Below are 18,792 nucleotides of genomic sequence, written 5' to 3'. Positions count from 1 at the left end.
ACGATTCATCAGTCACCGTACACCCACAGAAAAGATTTCTGGACTTAATGCTATTACTCTTTAATCTATCATAAAATAAGATCGCTATAGCGACAATCATATTTATTATTGAAAAGAAGCATATTTTAATCTTGAATAGAAAATTCGAAAATCTAGATTCAAATAATCTTCGTGCTATCTCATTAATTTTTTCAGAAGGATTTAGATAAAAATTTGTAGCAAGTTCAAAATATTCTTGATTTAAGAATATTGTGAGATCTAAAAGACATCTTATTTTATTCTTGTAAGAGAATTTGTAGAATCTGCACAAAACGGCCAATATTTATGTGTTGCAATCGGGAAAGTGTTTCTGTGTTTCTGTTATTTACAATGAATAAGTGCAATACTCTACAAGAAATATTAAAAGATATGCAAATGTCTTATCTCGAATCTTATTTCTCAAGTAAGTATATTGTATATACTTACTTACATTTCCATATCTTTTAATATTTCTTGCATTGTAAATAACAGAAACACTTTCCCGATTTTCGATTGCAACACATAAATATTGGCCGTTTTATCGGAATAAAGGACGCAGAAGCGCCGAGTCGACGAGCGACTGTGAGAAAATGATGCGTCGACATCGACAAAGCCTACTATAAAGTGGCGCTAATATCGAATTATTCTACATACAAGAATATATAAGCATAAATTTGTATATGTTACTCTTGTCTGAAGACAGTAAGACAATCTTATTTAATTCGAGAGAGAAGAATAGAAATTACTGATTTAAATTAAAAATTGTTTTATTTTCATATTTTTTATACTTGTAATACGATTAAATTAGTCAAGAATATTTTTCGTCTTGTTATCAGAAATCCTTTCTGAGGGTGTATGCACGGAGCTTAGGGAGTAAAGTAATGCAGAATAATATAATAAAACGTGTCTCTATGCCAACGCTGATTGTTTCTTCTCAGCAGCGATCATATGTGTGAACATTGTCTCGAGAACACGAACGTCTAAATCTTTTGTATGTAACTTTTCACTTTGGTCTCTCCTTTCCACATTTAAATTGCGCAAATTTGATCAAGCGGTTCCACTATGCAATCGCGCGGTATTCTTCTAATCTTTACACTTCCGTAAGTGCAAGGTAAGAGCGTGCGGCGTCAAATGCACAGATATTAACGACATAACACCTTATATAACCTGATTCTCGTCGCTGCTTCTATAATTAGTCTCTTTTTCTGTCTGTTTATAATGACTTTTAATACACGCGGCATATTTTTTTTCATTCACGTGAACCGCATAGAACCCATACAAGCGCGCATTCATATTTAAAGCTCGCTTTGACATTATGAATAGGGATTTTTTTAGATCTCAATAAATGAATCAAGAGTTTCAGACAAATATTTCTGGAAATGCCACGCCGGGATCTCTTGATGGCCTAAAAGTTTTTCTCAATTTTGTTAGTCTCCGTAGTATAATTGGAAAGGCATTCAGCCATTTTTTCTCAATACTTAGTCTACATAAAAATATGGTTTTCTAGTCTAAATGGCTTATTAAAAATCATTATAAAAGTGACAATTCCGAACATTTTATTACTATTAAAAATATTATACAAGCAGCCGCATCATCGGCAGCGGCCGTTCTCCAGCGACCACGTGATCGCGGCCGCGGGCACCACGCATGCGCCATATGGTCGATAACGTCCGTACACCGCTGCCGTCGTCGTCGTCGTCACCGTCGCTACCACCACCTCCAGCGCCTCCACCTCCACCATCAACCGCTCAGCTGTTTCTGTTTACTAAACAAAGGAGCCAGTTCAACGCTGGATGGCGAACGGCGCGTCCGCGCGCGACGCCATTCGTCCTCCGTTCGAAGGTACGACGACGTAGACTACGCACCCGAGTCCGCGCGACGCGGCCGCGAGGCTGTTTGCTGCGGGGCGACGCGGAAGAACGGTTCGCTCTCTCGCAACACCCGACCGAATGCGAAGCGGATAATCACCGTTGCGCGACGACGAGCACCGCGACGTTACCTCACCTCCGACGCATCACGGCGCACGCGGAGCGGCGGTCCGAGGATCGAACGGCGGCGCGCAGACAGTGAGTACAAATAAAGAACGCGCGTCCAGGGCCGAACCAGGACGCCCGTCCGTCCGCCCGCCTGGTCCTTGACACGATTCCTCCTACGACGCTCTCGTCGGGCTTAACAGCTATTCGCGACGCTGTTTCCATCAATCCGGGGAGAGGAGAGGCGCTTCCGCGCTCGCGCGCCCTGAGCCGAGTCGGAAGTCGCGCGCAACGATTGCGCTCGAGCGCGCACGTCGCGTACGACGCGCACCGATTGCGTTGCGCGCTACACCCGGACGGGCCCGACGTCGCGGCTGCCGACTACGCAGCCACCGGCGCGTCCGCATTTTCGCGGAGCTCCGCCGCGGTTGGAACGCCAGACGATACGGGGAGATAGTGCAGCAGATACCTCGCTGTTGATGTCCGACGCTGTAACGAATAAGAGATCCGAGACTTCTTGCCTGGGATCTCTCTCCCCGAGGCTCGTCCCTCCTCGCGCTCGAGCGTCGTCCGAAGGGTGACGACCTTACGTGGACCTTCCGCGGGAAGCCATCGAGTTTTGCTGATTGCACGTTCGTCGAGAATTAGATGTAATTGCGTTGTCGCGAAGACGAGCGATGTACGGTTCACGATGCACTACAGGGCGATTCGGCAAACACCTCTTGCGTATATGCCTGTTTATTAATTTATGCAAAAGCAGGAAGTAGAGAGAAACAAGCAACGATAGGATGAATAATGTTTTTTACAAAATCCCTCAATTATTACGCAGACATATGTTTTATCCGTGCTTACCTTCACAAAATCGCAACGGACTCGGGTGACTTTAAGAGACTTTACGACTTCAAGTTATTCCAGTACGAAAGTGCGATTCGAAACGAAGACTTATTTTCTTTTAATTTTTAATTTTTTTTTCTTTGGTATAATAGGAAATAAACAACACGTAATTGAGGGATCGCGATATAGGGGAGTATCTAATGGTCCATAACTCGAGAAGCGAGTTCTGCGAATAATTCGCGGCACGTTTGTCTTCATTCGCGCCATTGCTCTTCAGCAACTTACGCAATTTTCAGCGAACGCGCTTATTGGCAAAAGCGTCTCTAAACGCTTGATAGTGCGATTGCATAACCGATTGCATTCCAATGTGTCAATGGTGTCCTCCGCAGTTTAATCGTCTAATGAATTTTACAATTTTACAATTACCTTTCATGAGAGACTATAAAGAGCATGTATTATCTTTATGTAACTTCAGTAATCGCATAATTACAAGGTCAGAATGGAGAACATGGATTTGTTGTATGTCCCCATGAATTTCATTCAACTATATTTTGAAGCAATTTTGCTTGAAAAATTCTTTAAAATTATACAAAATTTTAGTTAAAACAGACACAAATATTAACAGTACACTTTCCATGCTATAAAAGTATTCAAATAACTTGACATTGGCGATATTATTAAGGTAATTAATTAAGAATACACATGAATCGAGTGTAAGAAGCAAAGATGCCTCACTTTTTTTTCCTGTTATTCGTAAAAGAAATTGTGCAAAATTTCTCTATCATTTAGAGAACACGCCTTTCGCTAAGCACAACGTATTTGTTTATTACTATTAAATTTCATTTAAAAAAGAGTGAAAGCTATGCGAGATGCAAGATATCTAATAAGAACATTTCAATAATGTCTGCACTCGAATACGAGATACTTCGCTGGTATAATAATGTGCCAATTATTTTGACATTTACGCCAGTCGGTGGTGTATCATTTCGAAACGCGTGGACGTTTAAGACGTCTTAAGGGGGGAGCCTGCTTTAGACGTTGAAAATAAGGTATAATTTTACGAATTTTTTTGGAGAAACTATACAGCGGATCATTATAAAACGTTGATGCATTTATTAGTACATGTTTAAAGATAAAAAAATTATTTTTTTATTTGAATATATCGCCTGTAGAGGTCGTCCTGGAGGCATCTTAGTGCAGCCGGCATTGTAAATTGGTGAGCATTCTCCTGCCTCCAAATTTCATCCAAACTGAAAAATTGAAATATGTTCTCGTTATTTATGAATTCCTATCGTCGATGAACCTTTAATATTCATAAAAACATTAAGTTAAACAATTATTTTTGCATGAAAAAGTTCAAAAACTTTGCCTAAAAATCGTACTTTTGTGTTCCAAGCTCCACCATTTTGACACTTTTCAACTTTTTTCTTCTCTCTTTGGTTCATCGACGATGGGAATTCATAAATAACGAGAACATATTTCAATTTTTCAGTTTAGACGAAATTGGAGGCAGGAGAATGCTCACCAATTTGCAATGCCGGCGACGCGGCTGCACTAAGATTTCTCCAGGACGACCTCTACAAGCGATATATTCAAATGAAAAAATAATTTTTTTTATCTTTAAACATGTACTAATAAATGCATAAAAGTTTTATAATGATCCGCTGTATAGTTTCTCCAGAAACAATTCGTAAAATATACCTTATTTCCAGCGTTCTAAAGCAGGCTCCCCCCTTAAGACGTGCCTGAGATCTAATCAGCTGCACGTCCCATGGACGGCAGTCCTTTCATTCGCGATGATTTAACGCCTTTGTGCAATGAGCTCTGCTCTCGTAGCGCATTCAACAACTTTTTACGTACAGTTTCGATCGGGACTGGTAAGACGCGATTACGTAAATGAGAGAAGTGTATACAGACGCGGATGCACACAGGGAGGCTACTCGGGTGCCAATGCGAAGAGTTTACGAAGATACTCGCGATACATTTGACCGCTAAAAATATACAGCTGCATCGCGATCTTATATTATCGATCGTCACAAAAGAATGAAGGAGCATAGATTCTTCATCGTGCTCCTACGTGACGTCGCAATCTTCAGCATATCTCTGTACGTGATCTCACTTCCGCCATTCCTATACGTATATATATTTATATTTTCATTCGGTAGCGGGACTCAATGTGTTCAGATAAAAAAGGAAAATTTAATGTAAAATTGTAAAATTTCACAAACATCGATTGCTATGTGGTCGAACGAAATCGATCTGTCTGTGATATCGTATCAATCATATCGTGCTAATCATTGATAATACTATTACAAAGTTGAATTCTCGACGAACGACGAGCGAAAATGTGTGTTTGCGTGATCTTGAAATCTTATCTAATGTTTATCAATTGACCGGACTTGAACAAGTCGCAAATTGAATAGATGAAAGAGCACAGTTTGTTATGTGATCATCTTGTGTAAAAAGCGTAATATCTCGTTAAAGGACGCGTTAAAAGAATGGTTACGCACAAATACGAATTTTCTCCGCACGCTGAATGGCGTGACTTGGTGAGATTTTCTGTCGAATGAGTTTTCGAAACTTCCTACGAAACTACCTCTCCGCAGTAAGGAAAGTGGATTCCACTTAGCCGGCCCCTAGGCATTCTGCAGAAAGCATTTATTTATAACGCCGCAAGATCGAGCACAACGGAGTTGAAATCCGGCAAGCAACAAAGATTAAAGTTATCGGAATGAGATTCGCGCGCGATCGTTATCGCGTACGATACACCGCTAACGATTAATGACACACAATCACGTATTGCAATATCTATAAATATCCCTTTCATTTCTAAATATATTTATAATAAAACGTAACTATGTGAAAATTTTTACTTCCTTCATTCGTCACGCTGAGAGAATACGCTCAAACACTTTTTATTTATTCGAATGATATAGAGACAAAGGAATTTTTTATTTAAATCTTTCATAATTTAACCAGCGTATCGCATTTGCGTGTAACTGAAGCGTATTATATCTCGACGCACGGCTGCTGCGTCAATTGTCACGTGTACCACGTAAAGCCAACACTTAATCTGTGATACAGCAACAAGCTGCCGTAAAAATTATGTAGCTAGTTATGCTCAAAAGGGAGAGGTCCGCCGCAATGTGAGCGCTCTAGTGAACGGTCCATCCGATAGACACCAGGTGCTCCAGAACTGTTGCACGCTTTAGCTACAATAATAGCACGATAAGCAGAATGACAGCGATCTTATAGTCGGAGTGTAAAAATAAGCCTTGATTTATGTGCTTTAAAATTTAATACCTTTTGTCAAACTTTACAGTCTTGTTTTTTCAGCTATTATAATTCGCGTGAACGGCAAAATATTTTAATAGAGAGAAGTTTATTTTTGGTTTTAATCACTGATGTTTATCTAATTTAATGTAGAAAATCGTAATTGCTAATTTCATGGATCTGATCATTCTGTGTTGGAAAAAAGTCGATTCTAAAGTTGCAAAAGGAAATGAGAAATTGTGCGGTATTTCTATGTCATTTCATACATCTCTCTCTCCTCTCTCGTTAATATCGCTTTCTCATATGCATTAATTTAATTGCCGAGCAGCGATGCGAGACGCGTTTTTAGGAATCGAGAAACAAGACAATGGAGAGATCTGATTGTGCATGTAGAATGCTCATAAAGTTCAGTACTGCAGCTACATGACGAGGAGATGAGCGCGATCGAGGGCATTGCTTATCAAATATCGTCTGGATATTGTCGATGGCATTCGTTTCGTAAAACTTGCGGTGAAACCAGTACTCTGACAATCACTCTTGCAATCTATTGAATTTCTCTTACAATCTGTCATGACTCATTATGATTCATTAACGTCGATGTTGGCAATGATTTTTCGACGTTCTCAGGTCTACGTTATTTTATCTGCGAGGAATCTTGTAGACACATTCAAAGCCTTGCCTTACGATCTTGCTCAGCAGCACGCAAAATCAATATTGGCAACAGAAATATCGCTCGAAACGTTCTCCGAGATTCACATGCGCGATACCTTGCCATTTTTCTTCAAGTGTGCTTGCATGAACGCATTCATCGTACCTTTAACAATCGCATGACTATTGAAAGGTGTTGCGTCAACGCCCTGTGGATCAAATTGCAACAAGCACGCTCTTTAAACATACGGTGACTTTAGAACCGTTCTATACCTGCCTATGCAACAAAGGTGCAGGCACGCGCGCACGGAGGCAGGAGATACATGTATTGGCACGTGCACACATTCACAGTGTTCTCTAGTCTCGAGTAGAACGCGCAGCAACCTTGGGCAAGTGAGTAATATTCCGCGGCTGGACAACATTGCGCAGCAGACGAGCAGTAAACTTTCGTCGATGTTTCTTCATCATTTTTACACGTGAGACGGAAAATGTGGCGTCTCGCTCCGATGCGTTTGGCGCTTTTAGTTTCCGTTTCGCGGTCGGTGAAAGGACACATCGCGCCACGGAAAGCTCCAATCTTGCCTAATTCGTTGTTTCCTACTTCATTTCCGCGATGCAGATCTTGAGAGATGAAATAAGAGGAGAGAGGAAGAGAAAGGAAGGAAAAAAGAGAGAAAAATGACAATGTTTGTCACACTCTGCGATTCTAACGGATAATCGTCATCTCTCTTGATATTCCCGTTTCTCTTAATTGTTTTAAGCAAATTTTCCTGTTTGCGGATTATTCGCAAGCTGCTGATTCAGTCATTTTACCGCAACGTTCGTTTATCTTGCACAATGGCGCTTCGCATTCTTTATTAGACCATCCGAACAAGCAATCAATCTGTTAGTGAGGAGGTTTGCGCAGCGAATGTAAAATCTAACTGCGAAGATACGCGTTCACCGAAACCTTTTACGCTCGGTTCTGTTTCTAAAGTCCAGGTTCATCGCGTTAAATGCGCAGTTGAATTTATCTCGCCGACCCTGAGATTTCTGGACTACAGAAGCACAAAGCGGCAGCACTAGATTCCTACTACCAGCTTCACTATTTAGTGGAACTGCTAAAACATACAAAAACAATTAAAGTGTTTTGTAAATTGAAATATCGCATCTATTGGATTGGCCAAAAAGTAAATGCGTTTTTTTTTTATATAAATAAAAGGCGAATTTTTCATGGGAAACAAAAACTTTATTAAACAATATATTGTCCATTTTGTTTGATTATCTTTTGCCATTTTTCAGGCAACTTCATGATTCCGCGCTCAAAAAAGTTCTTATCTTTTTCAGCAAAAAACAATTCCAAGAACGATTTCATATCCTCATCAGCAGTAAAGGTTTTACCATTCAAGGCGTTTTGCAAAGAACGAAACAAATGGTAATCTGATGGTGCCAGGTCTGGCAAATATGGTGGATGTGGTAACATCATGGTAACACATCCCATCCAAGCTGCAACAATTTTTCACGAGTGACCAAACTTGTACGTGGTCTAGCGTTATCATGGTGAAACACAACACCTTTGCGATTCACCAATTCTCGACGTTTCTGTTTGATGGCATCATTTAATTTATCCAGTTGACGACAGTATACGTCTGAATGAATGGTTTGATTCCTTGCAAGCAGCTCAAAATACACAATACCTTTAAAGTCCCACCAAACTGACAGCATAATCTTTCTTTGGCGAATATCTGCTTTTCAAGTGCTTTCAGCAGGTTCATCACGCTTGCTCCACATTTTTTCGTTTGACGTTGTTGTAGACGATCCATTTTTCGTCGCCTGTTATCATACGTTTCAAAAATCGATCATTTTCCTCACGTTTCAAAAGAGAATCGCAGGTGTCAATACGCTTAGTGAGATGAATTTCTTTGAGCTCATGTGGTACCCAAATATCGAGCTTACTAATGTATCCAAGTCGTTTTAAATGGTTTTCAACACTCGATTTCGATATGTTAAGATTCTCAGCAATCTCTCGTGTCGTTAAACGCCGATTGGAATCGATCAGTGCCTTTATTTTGTCATCATCAATTTCGATTGGCCTTCCTGAGCGTGGTGCATCTTTCACATTAAAATCTGCAGATCGAAATTTAGTAAACGAATTTTGACACTGCCGCAGTTTTAAAGCATCTTCGCCATATACATGACATAACTTTTTATGAGCTTGCACAGCGTTTTTCCCTTTTCGGAAGTAATAAAACAAAATATGAGGAAAATGTTCTTTTTGATTTTCCATTTTGAAATCGACGGCAAACAAACAATTGTTAACGAAATCGTGTACTTTCTTTTTCTAAAACAAGCTTGAACTGTGAGTTGTTAACCTACATAATGAATTTGCGGTTTAGAATGAAGTTAGTTACATTTCAAGACATGTATGTCCATCTATTGGAAAAAAAACGCAATTACTTTTTGGCCAACCCAATAGATGGAACGTGTAAGTTGGGGTTCAAAGCGCTTTGCGCGCTGGTACCTCGCGATATTACAAGCGGAGAAAATTTTTCCGAATCGTAAAGTTTCTCACAGGCGGCAAGTAGACCTTTAGGGTCGTAAGAAAAGAAAACGTTTATCTTTCGTGGGGTTATGAAGAATGAGAAGGTCAGCCGCGTCTCTTGTCTCTTCCGGCGCTCACGCACCGTGTAAATGCGACTACGACTGACCTACTGCACCGACGATTCCGTCTGACATTTCGTAACCGTCACTGCCGTATATTTAGCGTTACGTTACGCGTAGCCACCGCGGGAGAGAACGGGACAACTTGTTCAGTACCACTGAAGCATCGCGACTCAGCTGATTGTCAGCTGTTGCCCATGCAACAAGCCCGTCGCTATTCTCTTCGCGACGATTTCTCCCCATGTGCAGCGATGTTTCACGTAGTTGACTTAATCCTCGTGCTGGAGGACGAGGGTAATAAAATTCGCTCGGAAAATCGGTCCCTTCATCATATCTTAATGGAAAGTAAATAGTCTTTGTGACTCGTTTACTCTGTACTTATGTTATCGTTATCAGACGGAAAACTTGTGAGAGGAATGCAGTTAATGTTAAATTATTCAAGCACGCCTACAATTAGGATTAGCTTAGTTTTTCTTGAATCTTCGTACATTTTTGTTTTAGAGCCAATTGGTATCGCTCGCAGTAGCCATAATGCGAAACACAAGTGTGTTATCTTATAAATCGAGACACATCTGCGACCAGCGTGAAATTACACAAACGTAGAGAGTGATCCCCGACTTTTACAATCGTATTCCATTTACGGCTTCCGTAAATCATAAAAAGCTGCGCTCGAACCACAGCGTGTTCACTAATTCACTCTTGCTTTTCTGTATTTTATTGCCAGACGCGAGTGCGCGCTTGAGTCTTCTAAGCACCGTAGTTCGCGAGTATCTCATAAGTTTTTCCATCGCATTTTACGATTTAAGAAATATCTCTCTACAGAAGAAATACTCTACAGGAATGGAAATTCATAGAATGAAATTCGTTTACTTCCGCATTACATCAATCTCTGCCTTCGATTCATGCGCATAGAGGACCGTTCGCGAACACAAGATCGATCTCGCTCGTGTGTTTTGAGCGAAAGAAATGACTCACGACGGAGCAGAGTTCTCGGATGCAGAAACGTGCGGACTTTCGCGAGGGCCGGCATCGCGTCGTTAGAACAACCGGGGGCCTCTGTCACGATTCCAATGCGCCGGTAACGCGGTGCAATGCACGGGTTCTGCTAGGCTTCTCGCTCGCGCAAAGCCGCGGAGAGGAGAAAGTTAATTTCGCATGGCCGTTGAACCGATATCGCCGCTATTACGTAGTGGAAGCGGAGAGTACAGTACAGACGGTCAGACCAATTTACTGCTTCTAGGCCAGCGCGGTCTTGCCGATCGCTCCGGGACCACACCTCCTACCGACGTCGATTAACGACGCCGCTGTTGCGCGTGAAGCTGTGGATCGAAACTAGCGCATCCCGAATTAACTCCTCGCGATCTGACGTTCGCTCGTTCGATGTAGGCGTCTCGTTCATTTTCCTTCGCTCCGCCGTCAAACGATCTGGATTTCCGGCAAAGGATGGGCCAGTTGCACACCGGAGTGCATTCACCGTCAAGTTTTTAGTTTCGATACGTGGAATAATCTCCGATTCTTATCTTGCTGCTTGTTTTCTTGGGGGGAAGTCTCCCTCGAAATCTCTTTTCTTCACATTTTTTCCCTCTCATTAAACGTATGGAATTTTATTTCGCATTTCCTTTCTCTTGGATAATACAGTCGAGCTGTTGAAGAATTCAAGCTAATGAGATCTCTCGGATGAGGATTACAAACCAGGAAGTAATTTGTCTACGTTGCATCCCGCGCGCGTATGCACGAGTGTAAGACTCGCGAGTCGCAAGATTTGCGTCGACTATACGGGAGTCGTTCACCACAATGACGCTTTTCACGCTGCAAACGTGGGACAAGTAGAGATTAGTAGAACGCTTCGAAACATGCGGCACGATGCAACGTAACGCGTTTCTTATGTAAAAGCAAGCGCAATTTGGCGCGCGTCCAGCAAACGCGAGTAGCTTCTTACGTGTTGTGTCTCTCGCCAAGTTGACGTAACATTCTTCCGTTTTACGGGCAACCTCGTAGTCTTGCGAGTCGTTGATTCATGCGGTTACAAAAAAAAACCTTTATTAACCCTTTGCTTGTAAACGTTTTTAGGGCACCTTTATCCTGTAAACGGGGGTCATTTACGTCCACCTCATTAAACAATAGGTTAAACTGTTTTAAAAAATCTGAAACAATTCGTATAGTTATATTGACTCTTCTATTTTGTAAATCAATCGGAAAACCAAGTAAAAAATAGTTTGTTTAAACAATGTGTTTATGTAAACAAAGTAAAACACGGAAAACGTACTATTTTGTTTAAAAAATTATAATTTGGGGACAAATTATCGAAATAAAAAAATCAAACGGGAAATTAAAGCGTAAGGATAATACTTTCAATAAAAAAATATTGCAATATGGCACAATAAAAAAAAAGCTTAATTTTTGAGCATGAAAAAAGCATTTTTAAAACATTTGTTTAAGCATGCAAATACAAGTATTTTACACGAAAATCAATACTTTTTTATTTTAATGTTATTTTATTCACAAAAATAGTTTGAGTAAAGAATATTTACATATAAAAATTGTTGATATGAGAAAAAATAATTATTAAAATAATTATGTTTTACTGCTAAAAAGTGTACTTACACTAAAGATTTTGTCTTGAAACTTATTTTCTAATAATATATATTACAAATCTTTATAAAAAATGTAAAAAGAGTTGATGAAAAAGTCACTCACCTACACACTTGGTATACGTTAACTGTAAACGAGGGTCGTTTACGTCCAGACGCAATTCGAACTGCTTGCTATACTGGCTGTATGTGGACTAAGCTTACTAAACTTGGGGAGTGTGTACACTGTCTGGATAGAATTTTACACGACATAGTCCAAGGCGGCTCCCTTCCTCCGTTTTTAAGGTACCGAAGAGCCGCTTTCGGCCGGACACAAACGACCCCCGTTTACAGGCAAAGGGTTAATATTCATAGGATTTTAGAAAACGCATCACATTCCATAGGAATCTTAAGAGAACCTCAAAATGGATTCTATCTCGAATACTCATTGTCAGTCTGGATTCGAGTTGCGCTACCTTGCCAAAGCAAGATGAATCTTTCATTCACACGCTCGTGCAAACGTGACAACCATCCTTAACTTTCCTTCTTTTATCGGGAATATTTCTCGATCATCACACGTCCAATGTTCAGGAACAGGTTCAGGACCGTTCCGAGCTCCCTGTTTATGTCGCCCCGCGTGGGCGAGCAGAGCGCGATCGCGAAGAATCGTTTTGTCGGCTGCTAAAGAACCGGTACCGGTTCTCAGCCGCTACGCAAAAAGACAATGGCGTGACCTTAGCGGATATGGCGAGACAAGATTCTACATGTCTCGAGGATGACCAGCTCGAAGGTTTTTCCACGTGTCCTTTTTTCTTCTTTCCTATTCTCCACTGTCAGCGAAGCCGCTTTGTATTATTCAGTCGATAGGTGGATCAACATTCTGCGCACCACATACCCTACTCCTTCTACATGTCCCGGAAGGCAAAATTTAGTCTTAGATTAGTCAAATCGTTTTGCGCATGCTCTCCTTAGTCTCTTTCTCTTAAATAGTGATACTAATTTTCCGTGAAAAGTTTTGCGGATAATGATACAGTCTATTTGCAGATACTGTAATGACTTATATCTGCTACGTGAATTTATGCATATAAATATTCCTTTTACACGAATTTCTAGGATGCTGTAAAAATGCCGTCGTTGCTGGAAGCGCTGGAGCTAAAGTACGGCAGCTCGACCACAGACTGCTCGTTAACAGACGACGAGGCAGAGTCCGGCTCGCCCAAGGTCGCCCTGTCGGTGAGCATCTTCATCCCCAAGAAATCTCCCCGACACACGGTGCCGGCGCTACTGGTGCTCCAGGACTGCGACATCGAGTCAGCGGGCAATGACGCTGAGAAACTCCGTAGCAAGTGCAAGAACGTCGAGGAGCTCGACCTGGCACAGAACAAGTTGTCACAGTGGGCAGAGGTGTTTGGCATACTGCAGCATATGCCCAAGATCAAGTTTGTAAATTTGAGCTTCAATTGTCTTGCGGAGGTGCTGGAGATCAAGCACGGCAACTATGACCTTCTGCGAAACCTCGTGCTGAACGGGACCAGAGTGTCCTGGTCGACGGTGCAAGGACTGGTGCGGCTTCTGCGCAATCTTGAGGAGCTCCATTTGTCTTTGAACGAGTATAAAACTGTGAACTTGGAATACCTGAAGCCCGAGAACAAAAACCCAGCGCTGAAGAAGCTACACTTCACTGGTAATCCGGTGGAGATATGGAACGAGATCTCAAAGTTAGGGTACGTTTCAGCTGTTGCGATTCTACAAATTTATTATTTATTAAATTAATCTTTATTATATCATGGTCTTCAAAGAAATTATTTGTTGTGGAGATCGTGTGTACAGGTATGTCTACTTCTATAGGTATTTATTTCCAAATCTGAAGAGCCTCGTTCTCGCCGAGTGTCCGCTCAGGTCGCTCGCTCTGGAGGAAAATCGAAATTTACCGAACGTGGACGGCCACCGGTCGAAGGAGGAATGTCACGGGCAGGATAGCGCAAACATGAATCATTTAGATATAGACGAGCACACGTCGTCGATAGACGAAAAGGGAAACAGGATATTCGAGAGCAAAGTCAACTACGACAGATCCGAATCAGAATCGGAGTCCAGCGGCACGACTATCAAGTCCCCGCATGATCCCTTCAGGATGCTGAGATTCTTAAACTTGAACGGCACGTTGTTATCAACCTGGGACGAAGTCGAGAGGCTCGCCAGGTTCCCAGTGCTCAAGTCGCTTAGGATCCAAGGGTGCCCACTTTTTGAGGTGAGCGATCTTCTTTCTCGGCGATTCGAAAATTGGAAAGTACCGGATTACGTCTGCCGTTACGAAAGATTTTCATCGATGTGTCTTAATTCCACGTTTCGCCCGTAAGTCGATTAAAGAGCGATACCCGGCGCGATTTCACCTTTAGCGTATGCGCAGTGTGCTTTGCTTTTCACCTATTCGCATGTAAGCAGTATACATAATATAATATAATTTAGGACAATTCATGTAACGACATAAGTTTCAGTTAAGGAAAAGATTTAATTTATTAAGGCGAAAATTTAGATATTAAACTTTCCATTTTTTTTAAATTATCAGTTTTCTCGTATTTATGTGACATATTTATCTGCACACGTCAAGATATCATAAGCATTTGCTAGCCCATTTATATCTGTTTAACATTTCCCAGAGCCCACGAGAGTACACGGAACACGAGAGGCGGCAGCTGCTAATAGCCCGATTGCCGAACGTCGAGACTTTGAACGGCGGCGGCGTGATATCGTCTCAGGAACGCGAGGACGCCGAGAGAGCCTTCATACGTTATTACATGGACAAGCCGGAAGCCGATCGGCCCGAGAGGTGAGTTCCCGATATCGCGGATACGAACCTGCCGTTTTTCCCTTGGTAAAGATTGGCGCGGGACATGAATCTCGAACAAGTCTTTCAACGGTCGCACATGCCTTTAACGAAGGTTCCGGTTTCCCCGCGAGTACACACAAGTTGTCCTCGCGTCGCGGTTCCAACTTTGCTCAAGTCTATCAGACTATTCTTGTTTCATGGCCGCGCGCTCGGCTCCCTTCCGCCAGAGAAGCCCAACTTGACCCTCTTCCTCAATTTTCAGGTATTCTGAGCTCGTGGCTATTCACGGAAAGTTGGACCCCTTGGTGAACGTGGATCTAACACCAGAGAAAAGGGTCAAGGTCACATTCACTTACGGGGATCTCGTCGAGGTATTTAATTTTGTGTATCATATTTCGTCTGGACAAAGGTGTATCTTTAAAGAGACAACTTTCACTGGTGCTCCTTTATAATTTATCCAAATACGTCTTGTAACCGTCTTAATGAAAAATAATTGAACTCTTTGTTATTTATGTATAAGAATCTTTTAACGTTTATGCATACTATTGTCTTGAATATTTTCATTGTGTTGAAACACTCTTTCATACGCAATTTATGCTTTCAGGTACGGTCAGTAGATGTATATAGAACAGTTTTCGAATTGAAAACCAAATTGGAAAGTATGGTAAAAATACCAGCTAACAGAATGCGACTTTTCTACGTTGATCAGGTAAGTCGATCATCTCAGATTAATTTAACGAATTTGATATTATTTGTAGAATATTTGGTTCCTGGACCGATCCTTTAAGAAACCTGAAGTCTCAATATAAATCACTCTCCAAACTTCCTCCAAACAATCCTTATCCTGACTTTCCTCGACACTTAAAATACGTATTTACTAAAATATTGCAGAGCAAGGTATGCAAGGAAAATAATTTTCTTCCATATACACTTTTAAAATTTTGCTGATCATCATAAACAATAATTTATAATATCGGCTAGAGATAAGCACGTCATGTATTTTGTTGTTATGTTTTAGGAAATGAAGGCCCAATATGGACCAGAAGAAATGCTATATCCAAACAAACAACTCTATCGATATAACATCAGGAACGGGGACGAGATCATTATTGACAGCAAACTGAATCGGTTCGCATCAACGTCCTCGACATCTTCTATTCGTTCCTCCTGAGGAAGATCGATGAGTGAATCAGGCGGTATTGAAGAAGTCCGATAATCTCTTCGGACTTTGATCTCCACTTATTGCTTACGTGATGACGTGAGGGTGGCCGATAAAATCGGATGTTGCAGATCAATGTGGAAACGTCGCGCACAGAGTTTCAAATGATTGCGTTAAGCTCTAAGAACCGAGAGAGAGGTGTAATGAGCGGGCAAAACCGAATCGTTTTCCGAAAATACTTGCATTAAAACGCGTAAGTGAAGGAATTAAACGCTTGCATGAGGAATCGCGTTTGGTTCTGCCGCACTGCAAATACTTTACAGAAATAACGATGACTGTGTAAAGAGAAATCTCACCGAATTGGCTCACGAAAATCCGATGCGTTGAAAGAGAAAAAGCCCGAGACATCAAGTTTTCTGATTTTGAACGGTACGTTTAGATGTCTTCTGAAGATCACGAGTTATCGCGTTTAATGCAGGTTGACCAGGCGGTAAGATTGCGCCCGGACACGCGACTTTAGATAATTATTTCTTCGTGTAACAAACTCATCCAAGCCTCAACGTATAAACTTAAACTGCTACTAACAAGTCTGGCGCATAGAGGCGCATAACTATGTCCGGTGTACGCACGTACACCCATACATCTTAGATGAGTAGATAGCTATCGATTTGTAAGTTTCCTTTAATGTAATAATTCTCATCTCTGTCTTAGGAGACAGAACGTAATGGGGAAGCAGGACATTGTACATAGCGAATTTCAATCTCCAGCCAAATTCAATGTAGTTACAATAACGAGAGCTAAAAAAAAGTAAGAAGAATGACAGTCTACCGTCTTCGCTCGACGAGAGCGATAGAAAACCCTCGTAGTATAAAACGATTCGATTGAAAACGTTTCACTCGTGATTTATGCGACATGTTCGCAATCCTTAGCGGAATGCCAACGACGACTGTGTGATGGGACGCGTGTTTCGAGATCGCCGTAAACGAAGAGAGCAAAATATTTTTGTAGATCGCGGGCAGTTATTCTTAAAGAGTAAGATGTATTCATTCGTCACGAATGCGTTTTGTTGCTCTTTCTTGAGCACCGAGCAATGATGAAGGTCTATGGAGTCGGCGCTTGCAGCCGTGTTCTCTGCGTGTCGCGCGCGCGTATTCGCGCACGTACGCGAGAACTCTTTTGCGAGGGCCATTCATAAGTATGACAGTGCCAGGGAACCTCGCGCAAAATTTTCCAGTGCTTAAAACTAACGTAGAACGTGTATCGCTGTGGTTCCCAAGTGTCGTTCACTTACATTGTCCATCTTAACGCAGATGTAACTCTTGCATAGTAATAGACGCGAGTCTCCTCTAAACTACTAAATTAATTAATCGTAAATCCGGCGCGGAAATAAGAATTCGCAAGCAGCACGCGTACTCGTAAGTTTTCTTCGCTCCGTATAAATTATTTTGAACATGTTGCGGAGCACGATGATGTAACGCAAGAACAAATTTGCGAGATCACGCAAGAGTTACGTAAAGTTACACGCTGCATTGTTATCGCCTGTTTTCAGTACGTACTTAAATCGCAAGTTCAAAGCCTTCAGTTCAAGTACAAGTTCAGTATCTTACGGTATTGAATTTTTTAATTGTGAGAATTATGTTCATGAATTGTACGCAGTACGAATAGACGATTGCATGTTACTGTAATCACTTCGTTCACGAAGAGAATAAACAGAGATTGCGATGCATTGACAAGCGTACATAGAATCGCGACGGCTACATTAATTTCAAATGTAACGACGAGAGAGTGCGTATTTATATGTAATATCCATTCTCCATTCTGAAAAGTATACTTCTCGGCTGAACGCTACAGGTATCCGTACATCTCGTTGCATTTATAGCTTATCCCAGCTTTGAGGCACGAGCGAGCTTGCGAAAAAAGTTAAGTAGAAAGTTGTGACACTTTGTCCTCGAATCCGGCGGCAGGATGCCGCGAGACATTCGGCTAAGCGTTAGAGAAGGGAAACGGACGGTATACAAGTTTCAGTTTCTTTGCTCACAGGCAACGAAGCTTGAAGAGTCACTTAGTGCCTGCCTTTTATGTACTAGCGTAATTCTGGATACTTCTAACACTGCCCTGTGAATACCGTAAAGCGTAATTCGGGATGACCAGGTTCTCTGTATGCAAGAAGAAACACCGACCGAATTTTTGCAGCAGCAAACTTGCGCTTCGACAAAGATGCGTAATAATTTTTGATCTCACAATCAACCGTTAAACGAACATACATGAAATGTTCGTTCATGAAAAAATTCAATCAAAATGTTACCGTATTATTACGCAAAGTTTGATAATTCTCTAATTATATCATAATTATCGCGAGAAGCAAATATTTTTTACTTGATATTCAGTAAAGAGAGAAAGAAATTATGATATCGACGGCTAATTAATATTTGTATTTCATCTATATGACTGCCATACCTTGCTGCTCAAGAAATTCGGCTAGACGTTTCTCAGACTCGCAGGAGCACCACGATAGTCAGGAAAGTGTTGTCGATTGCCGGATCCCAGTGCCAACTCACATCCTTCGCAGTGCTGTGCATCCATGCATGGAGGGCACGAATCGTTTATTCGATCTGAACAATGGAAAGCGAAAGCGAAAATCAGTCGCGTAAGAGGACAAGGACAGATCGGTACTGGTATCCTACGCTGCACGTGTCTAGTCTCAGAAAAGGAACTCTGCATTATTCTCATTTTATATAATATGATCCTTTTTTGTGCTGGCGCAAATGTACGTACTAACGAAATAAATCGTTTATACGATAAATTGCTCTTCAATTCCAGATCCTGGTTTTCCAACGATGCGTCGGT

General features: G+C 41.5%; 1 protein-coding gene across 1 annotated transcript; it reads left to right on the top strand.

Annotated features, from left to right (window-relative positions):
• Positions 1-1,954: 1,954 nt before the first annotated feature.
• On the top strand, positions 1,955-18,748 carry LOC105278208 (tubulin-specific chaperone cofactor E-like protein). Its single transcript, XM_011337108.3, has 7 exons — positions 1,955-2,084; positions 13,070-13,680; positions 13,805-14,207; positions 14,617-14,786; positions 15,049-15,157; positions 15,391-15,495; positions 15,805-18,748. The coding sequence occupies exons 2-7, from the start codon at positions 13,082-13,084 to the stop codon at positions 15,955-15,957; spliced, it is 1,539 nt and encodes a 512-aa protein (XP_011335410.1). The 5' UTR covers positions 1,955-2,084; positions 13,070-13,081; the 3' UTR covers positions 15,958-18,748.
• The last annotated feature ends 44 nt before the right edge of the window (positions 18,749-18,792 follow it).

Source organism: Ooceraea biroi, chromosome 10 (genome assembly GCF_003672135.1).
Source record: "Ooceraea biroi isolate clonal line C1 chromosome 10, Obir_v5.4, whole genome shotgun sequence".
Classification (NCBI taxonomy): Eukaryota; Metazoa; Arthropoda; class Insecta; order Hymenoptera; family Formicidae; genus Ooceraea; species Ooceraea biroi.
The sequence above is the reverse complement of the archived record's forward strand: the minus strand, read 5'-3'. Positions and strand labels throughout refer to the sequence as shown.